This window comes from Macrotis lagotis, chromosome X (genome assembly GCF_037893015.1).
Source record: "Macrotis lagotis isolate mMagLag1 chromosome X, bilby.v1.9.chrom.fasta, whole genome shotgun sequence".
Classification (NCBI taxonomy): Eukaryota; Metazoa; Chordata; class Mammalia; order Peramelemorphia; family Peramelidae; genus Macrotis; species Macrotis lagotis.
This window is the reverse complement of record NC_133666.1, coordinates 294,288,098-294,306,530: the sequence shown is the minus strand read 5'-3', so window position 1 is coordinate 294,306,530 and position 18,433 is coordinate 294,288,098. Positions and strand designations below refer to the sequence as shown.

The 18,433-nt window shown below is 36.7% G+C and overlaps 1 protein-coding gene across 1 annotated transcript in view; it reads left to right on the top strand.

Moving 5' to 3' along the window:
- The window catches only part of LOC141499054 (O-acyltransferase like protein-like), an 80,906-nt gene that overhangs the window by 18,753 nt on the left and 43,720 nt on the right, over positions 1-18,433 (top strand). Inside the window, exons 2-3 of the mRNA XM_074202002.1 lie at positions 9,038-9,177; positions 14,377-14,455. Coding sequence (XP_074058103.1) covers positions 9,038-9,177; positions 14,377-14,455 — 219 coding nt within the window. The remainder of the gene's footprint in view (positions 1-9,037; positions 9,178-14,376; positions 14,456-18,433) is intronic.

Genomic DNA, 18,433 nt, shown 5'->3' with positions numbered 1-18,433 from the left:
GGGCAATTTTCTCAAGGGAGTTCATAATAGGAGAGGAAACAAATATAATCCAAGTCTCCCTGTGGTACCCAGAATTACATCATTTGGCAAACCCTCAAAAAACCCAAAATAACTCAATATCTATAATAAACCATGCACAGGAAATGAGGTTTATTATTTAGTGACAACAACATAGAATTTGGAATCATTAGACATATTTTGAATTATAACTTTACTTTCTCATTATCTTTGTGGACCTTGAAAAGTCATTTTGAACTTCAAAAAGACCTTCTTTATCTGTAAAATGAAGGGATTGCATTATAGTGAATCAGTCAAATTTGATGCCAGCAAAACTCCTGAGTGCAGCCCAAGTCAGATTAAAATATGATTGGGAAACATTAACAAAATGAATAAAAACACAATAAGACAGATATTGATAGTTTGTGTTTTTTTTCTTTTTCTTTCTCTTTTTTTTCTTGGTTAAGTGATTTGCCCAAGGTCAAACAACTAGTATGTGTCAATTGTCTGAAGTCAGAATTGAACCATGTCCTCCTGAATTTGTGGTTTTCTAAGTCAATATATATGACTTACAGGGATCAGTCTCTATTTGACTTTGACACCACTGCCTAAATGATCTCTGAGGTTGCTTCTAATCCTGAATTCCAGGCTCCTCTGAAATGGGGAATGAAGCAATAGCTTCATGAACAACAAATTATTGTGCAAAGTGAGGCCTGAGGTGGGGGGGGGATCTTCTCTCCAGGTTGTATCTAATCCTTGATTCTTCCCTCTGGGTTGTGTCTAATCCTTGATTCTATCTTCTTTAAATTTTAGTGTCAACACCATAGTTTGCAATCAAATCAACCTCAGCTACAGTGCTCAGGACAGGTCAGTGTTGATGAGGAATTATCACATTCTGTAAAGTTGTAGTAAAAAGAGCAGTACAAGACCACTGAGAGTTCTGAGAGACCTGGGTTCAAGTCCTACCTCAAACCCTTCCAGAGGCAGCTAGATGGCTCAGTGAATAGTATACTGGGTCAGTAGTCAAGAAAACCTGAATTCAAATGTGACCTCAGATACTTGCTGACTATGTGACTCTAGGCAAACCACTTAACCTTTATTTGCCTCAATTTACTTATTGTATCTATTATACTATATTTCTCCTCCTTAAGGACATATTTCTCTCTCATTGCATTCAACTTAGATCAATGCATACCATAGAAACAATGTAAAGACTAAACGACTGCCTTCTGTGGGGGGTGGGCAGAAGGAAGCAAGCATAGGGGTAAATTTGTAAAACTCAAATAAAATCTTTCATTAAAACATTCAAAAATTTTACTTAGTTGTAACATGGGATGATAATAGATTGTTACAAAGATGAGACAATATATGTGAAACATTGTAGGTGTTGATTCCTTTCCTAGTCCTAGTGGACCCTCTGTCTTTTTAGTTGTCTCTGAGCTTTGTATTCTTTATCTATAAAATGAGGCCATTGGACACAAGGACCTTTAAGGTCCCTTCTGTCATAGATTTATGTTCTTATGAATCACAGTGGTGAAACTTGGCAATGTTTTATTTGTGGGACTTGAATTAAGTTTTCAATGGAACATTTCTGTTATGGCATCACATCACTCATGTCATGATCCTCTTTAAGAATGAAGGACAGGGGACTGAGCCAAGATGGTGACAGGAGAAGAGCCTCTCTTAGATGTTCTCTCTCAAAACTTATAAAATAAGGACTCTAACTAAATTTTTGAGAGACAGAACCCACAAAGGGATCCAGTGAGGCAATTCTCCAGCCCAAGGTAACCTGGAAAATAGCAGAAAGGCTCCACTCCATGGAGTTAGAGGGGAGGCCCACTAGAGCGTAGGAACTTCAGCCTCCTGGAGGCAGCTCCAGGGCACCTGGGAGCCATGGCTGATGGCAGCAGGGGAAGTTTCCTGACCTACACCCTGGGGAACACTGGGCACAACTTGGAAGATCAGCAGGGAGTGGGGAAGATCTACCAGAGGGAGCATATGAAGCCCAGCCCTCAGGACAATCAGAGAGTAGCATTGCCGTGGCAACCCAGATCCAGGAACCAGAAGCAGGAAGAGCAGGTAAGCAGGAGCCCCCAGGTGTGAGTGCTGAGCCTAGGGAGGGGAGTAGAGAGAGACTGCTGAGGTCTGCCCTCTGTACCTGGAACAGTACTCTGGGGCTCTGACTACGTTCAGATCCTGATCACAGTCTAGGCCTCCCATAGAACATCATGACCCCCCACCTCAGCCCTGTGGCAAAGGGGTGTGCTTATGGTCATTCCCAGACCAGGAGGGAAGACAGAGTTCACACACGGAAATCTTTGTGTGTAGGGGTGTCCCAATAATACTGAAAAACTCAGGAAGCACCCCTAGACCAGGCAGAGGCTGAGGAAATGAGTAAACAGAGAAAAAAGAGGAACACCATTGAGAAATATAATATCTATGATCCCCAAAAGGATCAAAATACTCAATCTGAAGATGAGGAAGTCCATATTCCTGCATCTAAAGACTCCAAGAAAAATGGAAATTGGGTTCAGGCTATGACAGAGCTCAAAAAATATTTTGAAAAGCAAGTGAGGGCAATAGAAGAAAAATTGGGAAAAGAAATGAGAGAGATGCAGGAAAAACATGAAAATGAAGTCAGCAGCTTAGTCAGGGAAATCTAAACAACTGTTGAAGAAAATGACATGTTAAAAGCCAGCATAGGTTAAATGGATAAAACAGTTCAAAAAGTTATTGAGGAGAAGAATGCTTTAAAAAGTAGAATTGGACAGATGGAAAAAGATAAGAAAGCTCTCTGAGGAAAAGAAATCCATCAGATGTAGAATGGAACTAAAGGAAGTTGATGACTTTACAAGAAGTCAGGACACAATACCTCAAAACCAAAAGAAAGAAAAATCAGAAGAAAATGTGAAACATCTCATTGAAAAAAAAAAACAACTGATCTAGAAAACAGATTCAGGAAAGATAATTTAAAGATTATTGGGATACCTGAAAGTCATGATCAGGAAAAGAGCCTTGACATCATTTTCAAAGAATTCCTACAAGAAAATTGCCCAGATATCCTAGAAGCAGAGGCAAAATAGAAATTGAGAGAATCCACCGATCTCCCCCAGAAAGAGATCCAAAAAAACCAACCCCCAGGAATATTATAGCCAAGTTCCAGAGCTACCAAGTCAAAGAGAAAATATTACAAGCAGTCAGAAGGACACAATTCAAATATCATGAAGCTGAAGTCATAATCACACAGGACTTAGCAGCAATTACATTAAAGGCTCAAAAGACTTGGAATATAATATTCTGGAAGATAAAAAGAGCTCAGAATGCAACTGAGAATCAACTACCCAGCAAAACTGAACATCTTCTTCCAGGGAAAAAGATGAACTTTCAATGAACCAGGGGAATTTCCAATGTTTCTGTTAAAATGGCCAAAGCTGAACAGAGAGTTTGGTCTTCAAATACAGGACTCAGGTGAAACATAGAGAGTGGAGGAGAAGGGGAAAATATGAGGGACTTAATGATGATGAACTACATGTATTCCTACATAGAAAAATGATACTGATAATACTCATGAGAAACTTCTCATTTAATAGAGCAGGTAGAAGGAGCTTTTATAGATGAAGCACAGGAGAGAGCTAAATTTGAAGATATAATATATTGTAAAAATGGAGTCAGTTGCTAAAAGGGAAATGTAGTGGTAGTAAGAGAAAGGTGAGATGGAATAGGTCATTTCATATAGTAAGATTTTTTTTATTACAATGAACTATTGCAATGATATGGAAGGGGGGAAGGTGAGGGGGAATGAGGGAACCTTTGCTCTCATCAGAGGTGGCTTGGAGAGGAAACAGTATATATACTCAATGGGGTATAGACATTTAGAGTAAGAAGGAGAGAAGGGGGGCAGGGGGAAGGGGGGATGTGAGTGATGGAGGAGAGGGTGGACTATGGGGGAGAGTGGTCAGATATAACACATTTTCTTTTTTCCTTCTTGCAAGGGGCTGGGATTGGATGGCCTGTTCAGGACCACAGGGCCAGGTGGTTGCTGGGCCTTAGGGGTGGTATGTGGGCTCAGGACCTCTTGGCCCCAGGGCCAGTGATCAGTCTGCTGTGCCACTAAGCTACCCTACAACACATTTAAGAAGAGGGACAGAGTGAAAAAAGAGTGAAAATATAGTATATGGTAGAGTGGAAGTACGAATGGAGGGAGTTGTGATCATCAATGGCAATGGTAGAAAAATATGGAAGTAGCTTTTGTGATGGACTTATCCTAAAGAATGTGATCCACCTGAGACAGAGCTGGTGGTGTTAGAACACAGACTGAACCACATTTATTATTATTATTATTATTATTGGTGGTTTTCAGGGTAGATGAGGTTGGGTGGCTTGCCCAGGGCCACACAGCTGGGTGATCATTGGGTGTCTGGGGCCAGGTTTTAACCCGGGTGCTCCTGACTCCAGGGCCGGTGCTCTGTCCACTGTGCCACCTGACTGCCCCTATTATTATCGTTTTATTTTATTTTGTTTTGATTTTTGTTTTTTGTGGGGCTATGGGGTTGGGGTGGCTTGCCCAGGGTTGCATAGCTGGGTGGTGGGTGTCTGGGGCTGGATTTGGGCTCAGGTGCTCCTTACTCCAGGGCTGGTGCTCTGTCCACTGTGCCACCTAGCTGCCCCTATTATTATATTTTTTAATTTTAATTTTAATTTTTTTCCTCTTTTCTTTATTGCTCATGAGGGTCTATATTTTTTGGGGGGAGGGGGTATTATATTTACTCTTAAATGAGAATATTTTAGTAATGCATAAAAAAGCATCATTTGTGCAAAAATAAAATAAATACAATTTTAAAAAAAGAATGAAGGACAAACAACATCTCTGTAAAGTTAAGCATAGTAGCTAGTCCAAGGGTACCTGCCAATGACTTCTGCCCCTAGTCAAAGACTTTTAAGTCCAGTACAGAAATCAGTATATGTGGAGGGGGATGGGATAGGCAGTTCTTCTCATCATATGATAGCAAACTGGAAGTCATACCAAGCTATTTCTAAAAGGCCAATGTTAACTCACATGCAGTGGCTATTTTTCTCTACCCTGAACAACAGAGCTTACCAAAAGAAGAGGAGTCTGTTGGCAACAATGATTTAGTTACCAGATCTGACCAAGGTCTAGTATGATACTTTCCAAATGATGGCTTTTAGGGCTTCATGAAAAGCAAAACAAAGTAAAAAAAAAAAAACCTTACACCATAAATAACAAACACCTTAAGTCACTTCAAGCTGATTTATATGAAAAGAAAAGATTCCATTTAACTTTCAAGGAAGTTATAAAGGGCATGTAGGTGGTGCAGTGGACAGAGCACCCACTGTGGAGTCAGGAGGACCTGGGTTCAGATTCCAGCCTCATCCACTTGATATTTATTAGCTGTGCGACCTTGGGCAAATCATTTAACCTTATGGCCCCACAAAAACAAAAACAAAAACAAAAACAAAAACAAAAGTTCTGGGAACTCAGTTATAAGGATTCAGCAGTGTGACAAAATGGAAAGGATTCTAAATTTATAGTCATTTGATACTTGTGTGACTTAAGATATTATTTTTGCCACTTGGGGACTCATTTTCCTTATTTGTAAGATGATTAGGGATGGTCTCAGTTACCTCTGAGGTCCCTTCTAGCTTCAAAGATAGGATGGTTTAGTGCCCAAAGTGTGATGAAATATCATATGAGATATTGTTTTATAACCAATTATTTAAGCTTTTGTGTTTTGATTTATTTAAAGGCTTAAAATTTTTTATTTTAGTGAAAGATTATTAGTTAAGTCATGTATAAATTATTATTGGGATACCTGAAAGTCATGATCAGGAAAAGAGCCTTGACATCATTTTCAAAGAATTACTACAGGAAAATTGCCCAGATATCCTAGAAGCAGAGGGCAAAATAGAAATTGAGAGAATCCACCGATCTCCCCTAGAAAGAGATCCAAAAAAACCAACCCCCAGGAATATTATAGCCAAATTCCAGAGCTATCAAGTCAAAGAGAAAATATTACAAGAAGTCAGAAGGACACAGTTCAAATATTGTGGAGCTGCAGTCAGGATCACACAGGACTTAGCAGCAACTACATTGGAAGCTCATAGGGCTTGGAATATAATATGCCGGAAGGCAAAAGAACTTAGAATGCAACCAAGAATCAACTACCCAGCAAGGCTGAATGTCCTCTTCCAGGGAAAAAGACGGACTTTCAACAAACCAGGGGAATTTCAAATGTTCCTGTTGGAATGGCCAGAGCTGAACAGAAGGTTTGATCTTCAGATACAAGACTTGGGTGAAGCATAGAGATTGGAGGAGAAGGGGAAAATATGAGGGACTTAGCTACTGACTGTAGCTTCAGATATTTCAAAGATCAGAGTCTGTCACTTAAGACTGTACTGAGCTAGAGGATACAGATCTCCTTATCAGTCACTTGAGTAACAAACTGTTGTTGCTGTTCAATTAATTCTGTCGTCTCTGACTCTTCATGATCCCATTTGTGGTTTTCTTGGCAAAGATACTGGAGGAGTTTACCATTTCCTTCTTCTGCACATTTTACAGATGAGGAAACTGAGGCAAACAGGGTTAAGTCACTTGCCCAGGTCACACAACCAATAAGGGTCTGAGGTCAGATTTGAACTCATGTTTTCTTTAATCTAGACCTGGTGCTCTATCTACTGCCCCACCAAGCTTTCCACAGGAGTGAATAGAATTATAGATTAGAGCTGCAAATACCTTATTTAAAGGTTATGCAGTCTTCTCCTCCTTGTTTTATAGATGAGGACACTGAGACCCAGAGAAAGTAAGGGAATCTACCAAATTCTCACAGATATTAAATACCTAATCCAAGGTTTAAACAAAGTCTTCTAACTCAAAATCCAAAAGTCTTTCTAAGGTGGTCCTCTCTTACACTTCATCTAAATTAGTGACATTGGAGAATCATTGCTCTGTAGAAACATTAGAGACTATAGTTCAAATGCCACCTGCCATTTGTCAGATGAAGAATTGGAACATGGGAGAGATCTATTATTCCTTTGTGGTTGAGCTGAGATTAAAAAAAAAAAATCTTGATTCCTGGTACCTAGCAGTCTTTATACCATACAAAACTGGATCACAATACAATCCGGAGGAAATATGTGAAGACTATTAGAGCAACCTCCCACAAAGACTCAATCTCATCCCAAAATGTTTCTCCATTTCACAAGGTATTGTGGCAGCTGGGTGGTGCAGTGGATAGAACACTGGGCTGGAGTCAGGAAGTCTCATCTTCCTGAATTCATATCCTGATTAGTTGTGTGACCCTGGGTAAGTCACTTCACTCTGGTAGTGCCACAGGCAGCTAGTAGACAGAGCTTCCATTTCAATTGTCTCAGGAAGATTCTGAAGATCACCTGGCAGGAGAAGATACCAGACACTGAGGTCCTTTCTCAAATTAAACGGCTTAGCAGTCCAACAGTACTACAGAAAATGCAACTATGATGGGCTGGCCACATTGTTAGAATGCCAAAGGAACTCTTGTCAAAAAACACTAATCTATTGTGAACTCACACAATGTAATGGCTCACAAGAGGGTCAGAAGAAGCAATACTGGGACTCCCTGATGGTCTCTCTTAAGAATTTTAGAATCGGGGCAGCTAGGTGGCACAGTGGATAAAGCACCGGCCCTGGAGTCAGGAGTACCTGGGTTCAAATCCAGTTTCAGACACTTAATAATTACCTAGCTGTGTGGCCTTGGGCAAGTCACTTAACCCCATTTGCCTTGGAAAAAACCTTAAAAAAAAAAGAACTTTAGCATTGACTGTACAGCATGGGAGACACTGGCACAAAACTGCCCAGCATGGCATGCCCTCATTAGTGAGGGTGTTGTGCTTTATGAGAAGGGCAGAATTGAAGCAACTCAAAGGAAATGTAACATACATATGTTTAGAATACACACCCTGGATGTTCACATGGGCTATTTGTGCCCAACCTGTGGTAGAGCATTCCAAGCTTGTATCAGTCTAATCAGCTACAGTCAGACACACTTAATTTATCTCAAACATAGTGATGTCATTTTGGTCTTCTTTGATAATGAAGGACTAGAACCAATCAACCAATAGACAGAGCACTGGAATCAGGAAGAACTGAGTTCAAATTTGACATCTGACTCTTTCTGGCTTTATGACTCAGGGTAAGTCATCTAACTCTTATCTGTCTCAGTTTCCTCTTCCATAAAATGGGGATGATGATAATAACAGTATTATCTCACAGAGTTGTGAGGATATTTGGTTTTTTGTGTGTGAAAATGTTTTATTTTTTGAAGGATTTTTATTTATTTTGAATTTTACAATTTTCCCCCAATCATTTATTTTGAATTTTACAATTGCCCCCCCAATCTTGTTTCCCTCCCTCCACCCCACCCCCCACAGAAGGTACTCTATTAGTCTTTACATAATTCCCATAGTATGCAATGGGAGTTGAATGTGATGAGAGAGAAATCATATCCTTAAGGAAGAAACAAAGTATGAGATATAGCAGAATTACATAAGATAACATTTTTAAAATTAATTGTGAGGATATTTGTGAAGCACTTTGTAAACCTTAAAATAAGATACTGGTCATTATTATTATATGTTATCTGTTGGACAAATAGTTGAACCAGATAGTGCCTAAAATTCTATTTAAACATTATATATTTGTCTTTTTTTAAAAAAATCTGAAATCAAGCTATAGTTTTTCACTTCTAATAACATTTTTATTAACAAAAATTAAATTGGAAAACTATCTGTCTAAAAAAATACCAGTTGGGAATCTACCTTTATCTATCTGTCTGTCTATCTGTTTATCTATTCATCCATCCTTCCATCCATATATCTATCTAATTTATTTATTTTTTTACTGAGGAAAATGAATATGTGTACAAAATAGTATGTGTCCTTTCCTGGTCAGATAAGATTCCTAAGCTGAAGATCAGCTGCCCTTCCAAAGAGCTGAGATTCCCACATGCAGCCTTTTGACATGAGTGATTGTGCTCTCAATCCTTAGTGTATGATGCCACTGGGAAGCTGGGTAGCAACATTCTGAATGGAAATGTGGACAGACTGGGATCCTACAGTGAATGCCTCTCTGCCAGATCTCCTACAGAGAGTTTCCATGGGAGATACTGCAAGCTTCAGATACAGCAGGTAGAGTATTACATTTATTTCTCTTTGTGCAGCCTTGGGACATAGTTGTAATTCACTGCCAACCCACTGGTTCCTTCTTCCATGAAATTCAACTTCTTTCAAAAGCCTTTCATTTCCTAACATGTATTTAAGAATAATTCCTGTGGATTTATGGAGTTTTTCACAAGGACAAAAAGCACTTTAAAATATGTGATCTCTCTTTTTATTTGATTTTTAATCTTTTTCAGTATTTAAAATTTTGGAAAGTGATTTGCCATTGTCATCCAGTTAAATACACCCATGAGAAAGAGCTAAAGTATCTATTTATTTTGCAGATAAATAAACTGAGGTTTTTGAGGTATCATAGGATTTCAATTAGAACTTGCATCCCCTAAAAATCTTGTGTTAAACTGCTCCCTCTTGTTAATTCCCCTCTGTGCTATCACAGGGGAATTAACAGAAAGTCCTCATGAATTTGACAAGTTTCATTAAATAGCTTATCTCTCTTCAACCCTATAAGTTGGCCAATGCAAGTATGATAATCCTAATTTTATGGTTGAAAAAACAGAAACTCAGTAAGTCATGACAATGGCCACACAACTTTTTGTCTTTTAATTTATCTTTAAATAAAACGTTAAGTTTCTCTTCTAGTATATTAGAGCCATTTGATCAAAACTTTGGTATTTCCCCGATTGTGTTATTTGTTGAGCATTCTCTTAATGCAGAGAATCAAATAACAATAAAAGCTCCTACTTAGAATCATAGTTTCATAGACTTAGATCTGAAAAGACCTTTGGAGTTTCTTTCCACTCTAATTCTATTTTACAGTTAGAAAACTGAGACCCTGAAAAGTCAATTAGAGTAGCCTAAGGTCACACAAATAATGAGTAGCAAGGAGGTATTTGAACCCATATGTTCAGACTTCTGCTGGTCCATCACCAATCAGCTTGACTTATGTTTTGCCATTGGACTCCTATGACTCTGGAATCAAGGATATCATTAATTCTCTTGGAGAAGAAGGAAGGACAAACAACTACAAATAACAGTGGCAGCTAGGTTGTGTAGTGGATAGAGACCCAGACCTTGAGTCAGGAAGATTCATCTTCATGAGTTCAAATCTGACCTCAAGCACTAGCTGTATGACCCTGGCAAGTCACTCAATTTTCTCATCTATATAATAACCTGAATAAGGAACTGGCAAGCCTCTTGAGTATCTTTATCCCAGAAAATCCCTATTAGAGCCATGAAGGGTTAGACATGACTCAAATAACTGAACAGCAAATTCAGATTCCAAATAACTACATGAAGTTCTATTTCTGCAACCAATTCAGGTTTTGTAATATTCTTCCTAACAAACTATATGAGATCAAGATCCCTCAACACCACCTTACTAGGCCCATGACTCATAGCATCTGTGGTCTCATCTGTAATATATTGCATCAGTTAGAGTTTAGGATTTAGGAGAATTAATTCCTCAGCTGAAAAGGTCTTAGCTCTGTGTGAGGTTCTTGCAACTGAATCAGCCACTAATTCCCTACCCTGATCTTTCTACAGTCACAGGGAGATGGGAGAGTAAGTAATATGGCCAATATTCCATTTATTCTCTTCTACCCAGCATACATCAGTGAATTTACTGAATCATAAAGACTGATCAGGGTTTACCCACCACTGAAATGACTCTGAGAATCTCCATAATTCTTCCAAAGTGAATCCATTCTGGGTTTCAATTCTTCCAGGGACTAAATCACTAACCCAAGTTGAATGAAGAGTAATGGGAAACCCAAGGTTGCTTAGGATTGTGGAAATCATATTGTAAACATGTGTTCCCCACTTTTGCAAGTCTTTTCCCCCCTTTCAGGTATTAGAGTTGCTAAGATAAGATTTGGATTTCCTAACACCAACAATTCCTTTCCTGGAGAAGAGAATGAGAAGCACAAATCTAGGAATAATCTGGAAGATTGAGCTCATGAATACAATAATCTGTGATGATTTATAGTAAGATGAAAAGGAATAAAACAACAATGGATTTGATATCAGAGGATGTGATTGTTGAATTCCAGTCTTTGCTACTTACTTTACTACCTATGTGATGTTAAGAAAGTCTTCTAACTTCTCTAGAATTCAGTTTCCTCATAAATAAAATGTGAGAGCTATTTTAGATGACCTTTAAAATTCCTTCTATTTCTAAATCTATGATCACAGATGATGATTAAAAAGCAGACTTTTCTATTTTCAAATTAAATAACTTTTTTTCCTGCTTTGACAAGAAGGTTTACTCTCTCTTTAGGCTCAAAGAAAAAAATAACAGTGCAAATGTCAAAAAGAAAGTCACATTTCTTGGGACCCAAATATTAAATAAAAACAGCATAAGAAAAATGAGCTTTTCAACATATGCCATACCCTAATACTATCAAACTGATTTATATTATTAAAGAGAGGTAACAAATAAGACTGTCCTCATCATTTTGTTTATACTTTGAAGCTCTGTTGGACAATGCTAATGATAGTGATGATTTATTAAGTTTTTAATCAGTGCATATACACTTCTTTTCTGATATTTTGAAATAGATTAATAAATTTGAATCAAAAATGTTAGTCACAAATTTTGGTTTTGACAAAAACATGCCTGAGGTTTTAATTTGTGATTTTATATTTTCTTCCTCAGGAATGACATTCTAATTATTAGCCTAGGATATTAATAAAATCTGTAGTTGATACATTTTTAACTATCATTAAATTACTGATACAAAATATGAAGGACGATTGCCTCACAATCATCTGTATTTATGGAGAAAGTCACAGGCAAAGTTTTTCCCAAAAGACAACAAAAAACTTTTGCCATTGGTTTTTTTGACTTCTATTTAAACATAAAGGTACCTAATATTTTGGACCTTGCAAATTAAATGATGAAATAAGACTAAAGATCTGATACAGGGAGAAGCAGAAAATATGTTTAGCCTTCTGCCTCTTACTTTGTATCCTTCTCTTAATCTAATTCTCATCATGCCATTGTTTCATTATTTCTCATTCTCTACAAAGTAGACTTAAGTAGGAACTTACATTGGTTTGTTTTTCTGATTTAATCTCTATAGAAAGTAGAGTTAAGCAGGAATTTACATTGGTTTGTTTTTCTGATTTATCTCTCCATAGGGATTAGGGATCAAATGTTCTTTGTTTTTTTTTTCTTTCTTTTTTCTTAGATGATATTTTATTTTATTTTTCCAGATACATTCTCTGGTAGTTTTTCAACATTGTTCCACTTGTAAATTATTAAGTTACACATTTTTCTACCATCATCCCTTCCCTCCACCCTTCCCATGATGTCTGGTAAAAGTTGTGCATGTACATTTATGTTTAATATGTTTCATATTAGTCACCTTATACAGGAAACCTTCTCCAGTCCCATAATTCTAGTGATTTTCTCTTTCAATTATTTCCTATTTTGGGGTAACTAGGTGGCACAGTAGATAGAGCACCAGTTTTGGAGTTAGGAGGATATGAATTCAAATCCAGTCTCAGATACTTGGTACTAGTTGTATGACCTTGGGCAAGTCACTTAACCCCATTGCCCCACAAAAGTAAAAAAAAATCCTGTTTATCCTGTACATAGATTAATTTTGCTTATGTTTGTTTGTAAACTCCTTGAGGACAAGGATTGTTTTTTGCCTCTTTTTATATTTCCTGTACTTGGCACAGTGCCTGAGATATAGTAGATTTTTAATAAATGTTTATTTATTGATTAATAGCTTAAAACCTACACTAAGACTTTTGGCTCACCCTATATTTGTTAGTCTTGGAAAAGAATTTTTTGGTTCAGAATGCCTTCCTCATTACTATCCCTCAACAAGCAGAGTCCCCAAATTATATACCTTGAATCAAATTCTATTTACACAATAATCACACATAGTGAATAGCAAATAAACCCATTTATTCAACCTGACTAGGTGGCACAGTGGATAGAGCACTGGCCTTGCGGTCAGGAGGACTCCAAGAGTGTGGGAGTTTGAATCCAGCCTCAGACACTTACTAGCTGTGACCTTGTGCAAGTGACTTAACCCTGATTGCCTTGCATCCAGGCCCATCTCCAGTTGTCCTGATTCCTATTTGGCTATTTGACCCAGATGCCTCCGAAGGAGAAAGTAAGCTGGTGACTTAACACAGAACCCCCTCACTCAAATCCAATTCATGTGCTTGTCATGGCATTAGGTCAAGTTCTTCTTTGAGAATGGACAAACATCATCATTATTAGCAAAAAAAATCAGACAATTTACATAGGTGAGAAAGTACTAGATTGTGCTCAGTGAAAACTACCACCATATGCAAGGTATTAAAGTTCGAGAGAGAAAGAGTTTCAGGTCTTATGCAAGAGGAAATTGCCCAAAGTCTCTTGGGTGGTAAGTTGGGCATAGGACCATGATCAAAGAACTGGCTTTTCTACATGTTAGCTTCTTCCCAGTGCCTTTTTTCCCTTATCCCAAAAGAGAATCTGAATCTACAATGTTTCTCTTTTGATACTGGAAGTCAGAAACCTAATAAACTTCTCATTTATCAAAAGCTTTCACTAACTCTATTCCTCATAAAGACATGAGGAATTGAGTAATCAATTTTTATTAATAGGAAAAGTCTCATGCAAAAGGTAATAAGCACAGGGTTACAATTCTGATTGTGATTATAAACAGAAAAAATGCTGTCACCAAAGGAATTGCTTTGGAATTATAATGACCAAGATTGAATTCAGAGAAGAGTTGATAAAATTCACCTCCTTCCTTTCTTCAAAGAGTTGGAAGATAATGGATGTGGAATATTTCATATGCTGCCATATGTGGCTAAGGTTTTGGTAGGTTTTATTGAGCTACTTTTTAAAATCTTTGTTACAATAAGTGGTTTGCTGAATTGGAAAGGGAGAAGGGTATATTTGCATAAATATGAAACAACAACAAAATTTGTATTGATACGTCAATACAAATAAAATGTAAAAAAGAGAGGGTGAGATCTTTTTATCCAGGCCTTGCTAAACTTCAGGCTGTATATAGGAGCAATGTTAAAATACCATTGGTAGTAACAATAGGTTGGAAAAAGCAGAATAAGTGAGACAATCAACAAGAAGTAGTTGAGAATAAGATCTGCTACTCTCTCTTGTCAGATAATTGAGTTATTATGAAAATTTCACACATATCCTTGTGATCATTTGAACTCACGATTTTCAACATAATTTCCTAGGATGGAACTGGCTACAGTATTGGTTTGTGTGTTCCTGACTCCTGCACTGAAGAGGATGTAGCTCTGATAGCACAATCAGGTAAGACAAAAAAAAATAATACATACAGAGTTAGACATTGGGGGTTCTGAGTATAAAATTTTTATGTCTTCAGTTTCCTAAAGTTGAGACAATTCCTTCAGTAATGAATTAGTACTTCAGGAATTAAGTGGTGCAGAGCTATGTGGGTTGAAGAGGAAGGTCAACAAGTCAAAGGAGTCAGAAGATAAATATTAATGTAGTACAGTGCTTTTAAGATTTTAATGCACTTCTCTTTTGTTTTTGTTTTTGGAAGGCAATGGGGTTAACTGATTTGCCCAAGGTCACATAGCTAGGTAATTATTAAGTGTCTGAGACCAGATTAGAATTAGGTCCTCCTGATTCCAGGGCCGCTGCTCAATCCATTGCAACACCTAGTTGCTGAATGTACTCTCAAAAAACCTTGCAAAGTAGCAAGTTCCAAATGTTACTATCCTAAATTTTTTAAGAAAGAGAAGGAGACTCAGGGGGATTAGATAATTTGTTCAGGTTCACATAATCTTATTTTTTCAGTTATATGAATTTATATTTTTGTATTCTTCTTTCCCTACCCCACCAATCCTACCCCATAACTTCTCCAGTGGGGAAGAAAAGAAAATTGAAACCAAAACATTTTTTAAAAGAAATATACAAACTGAATCAAAGTAAATTAACACACTGGCCATGTCTAAAATGTGTGTCTTATTCTATACTCTGACTCCATCAACTCTCTGTCAGCACGATTCATCAACAGTCCTCTGGAATTATGGTTGACGTTACATCCATCAGAATTCTTTAGTCATTCAAAATTGATCCCGTTGACACTATCATTGTTATAGTATAAATTATTCTTCTGGTTCTGCTCACTTCACTCTGCATCAATGCAGATAAGTCTACCCAGGTTTTTCTGCAACTGTTCCCTTCATCATTTCTTATAACACTACAGTATTGCATTACATTCATATACCATAATTGGTTCAGTCATTCCTCAACTGATAGACATCCTATCCTTTTCTTAGTTTTTAGGTTTTTTTCCCATCAAAAAAAAACTTCTATAAGTATAGGTCCTTTTCTTTCTTCTTTGGTCTCTGAAATAGTAATAGATAGATTCAGTTAAATAGCTTTTACTGTTTTATTGAAAATTGCTTTCCAGAATGGCTAAACCATTTCACAGTTCTACCAACAATGTATCTATATTCCTGCAGCCCCTTCAGCATTTATCATTTTCTATTTTTGTCAGTTTTGTCAATCTAATGGGAATAAGAAGGAACCTCAGGGGTGCCTTAATGTGCATTGATCTAATTATTAATAGTTTAGTACATTTTTTTTCATTTGGCATTAGATAGTTTGGATATCTTCTCTTGCATAAACTTTGACCATTAATCAATTGTTAAATAGCTGCTGTTCTTTTAAATCTGATCACAAAGTTTCATTATGTTCTAATTGGGTTTGTTACTTTTCCCTTAGCTACTTTATTATGTTGTTTATTTTTGACACATCATACTTTAAATGTTTCTACAATATGGTCCAAGTGGAAATATTCCTCTTTTAGATAAGCACATAGATAACCACACTCATGTGCAAATGGCCAGATGCCCATATTCACAACCTCTTATGACCATTCCAAACCACTAGGACTAAGGGAAAGCACTGGAGTATAGTGGTATCAGAGTGAAGACAGCTGCAGAACTAAGCTTGAGGTCTGAAGACAATTACCAACATCATCCTTTTCAGTTATTTAAGCATGGGAGCTGGACATTCCAAGGTCTTGTTCAGCCCTATCACTTGGATTAGCTCTGACTTATACTGAGCAGAATAAATAAACTCCCATCCAAGCCACACTTAGGCTCTTTAGATTTGAACACAGGAGTTGCATATAGTTTAATATGTGTTTGTATCAGTTAAAGAGTAATGGAAGAGGTGCAAATTCTAGTGATTGTCAAAATAAGATAATCTATACTTTTCTTGATAAAGCACAAATTTATTCATATTAAATCACACCTTCAAGATGAACAATTATAAGTGGAATTTCATCTGCTTAGTTTTTTCTTATGAGGTGACACATCTTTAATCTTTGTTCACAAGAAATTTCATCCTTTGTCTTTCATGATATTTTCCAAATAGATTTTCCACATCTGACTGGTAGTAAGATTAGCCACATGATATGAACAGGGGCAAGTATATGTATATGTATGTATGTATGTATAAGTATATGCATACATGTGTTTTTATACATGTATATGTATGCATATAGAAACACATATCCCCTTAAATTTGCCAAGTGCTTTACATATAGTATCTTATTTAATCCTCACTACAACCCTGTGAGAGAGGGGCTTTATTTTTCCTATATTATAGATGAAGAAATTGAAGTTGAGTGACTTACCAAAGGTCAAAAAAGTATCCATTTAAATTCAATTTAAGAGAATTCAGACTCCAGATCTATTATTATCTACTATAGCAACCTAGCTGCCTTAAACAATAGTGTCGGTTTGGAATTTATTGTAACCTAGTATTGATATATATACTTGATATTTTGATATTCCAAAACTTTTACTGATATTTTAAACTTGAATAGCTTTAATAGTTTAAAATGATAATAAAAAACCATAGAACACTTTGCTTATGTTTTTTCAGTTCTTTTCTTTCTTTTTTTCCAATTACATGCAAAAATAGTTTTCAACATTCATCTTTTCGAAAGCTTTTGAGTTCCACATTTTTTTCTACACATGGCAATGAATTAGTCAATATAAGTTGTATATGTGCAATCATTTTAAACATATTTCCACATTAATCATGTTGTGAAAGAAGAATCAGAACTAAAGGGGGGGGGAAATCATGAGGAAACAGAAAAAGAAAACGTGACAAATTTTAAAAAGTGAAAATAGTATACTTTGTTCTGGATTCAGATTCTAAAGAATTGCCCTTGAACACTGAACTGCTGAGAGAGCCTGAGTTTGTCATAGTAGATCATCTCACAATGTTGCTGTTAATGTGTACAGTATTCTCCTGTTTCCTGGTTATAATATTAATGACACATTTGGGCCATTTTGAAGAACAAAAAAGAAAGATAAAGGAAGCAAAATAAATTAAACATTTTTTATTTTGTGTTTAATAATAATAATAATAATAATAATAATAATAATAATAATAATAATAATAAAAGAAATAGACATGGAACAAGGAACAAAATCCTATACAAAACCCTTATCATTTAACATAAAAGAATCAAAATGATAAACAAACATCATGCAAAGAAAATTCATTTGCTCAATGTTCTTTTCCAGGCCATAGTATAATTTCTATCATAGTGTGATGACTATCCTTGAGTAGCTAGGTTGGGCCATGTGAGGAGAAAGAAAGGAAAACATTCTGTTAATATTTCAGCAGATCTGACATGAAGTTATCTGTGTAATTTAGATTTCTGCCAAAATATTTCTACAAAAGCAGCTGATGGAAATGGCTATGTCTTCTGGACTAGTGGATAGGTCTCCCTTGGGTCAGAGAGTTGTTATGATTATACACAAAGAATTATGCTCAATGAGATCCCAATCATAAGCAGGTAATATTTAGTTTCTATTTTGTCAAAGCAGAGAAACTAGAAAATCTATTGGAGGTGTGGAGGCCATTCTATGTGAAGGCTGCTTCAAAAAGAAATGTGAGGTGATTTCTGGGTCATGTGAGAAAAAAGATGGCAGATATTGTCTCCAATCCTCAAAACTATGCAAACCTCTCAAAAAAATAGAAATTATGTTCCAATGATAAGCATATAGGACAGCAAAAATCCAAAAGAAGGATTTTTTAATAAATGAACAAACCCAAGTTCACTGACAATCATTGACCTTGGGCTCACTAAGAAGTCTTCCCCAACCTTCTATGCTGCTGGGAGTGAGGCTGCACCAGCAGACTTAAGGATATAACAAGCACACCCTGTTTCCAAGCTGTAAAAATTTGACTGGACCTTGATAGGTCACTGTCCTTAAGGAGCAAAATGCTATAAAT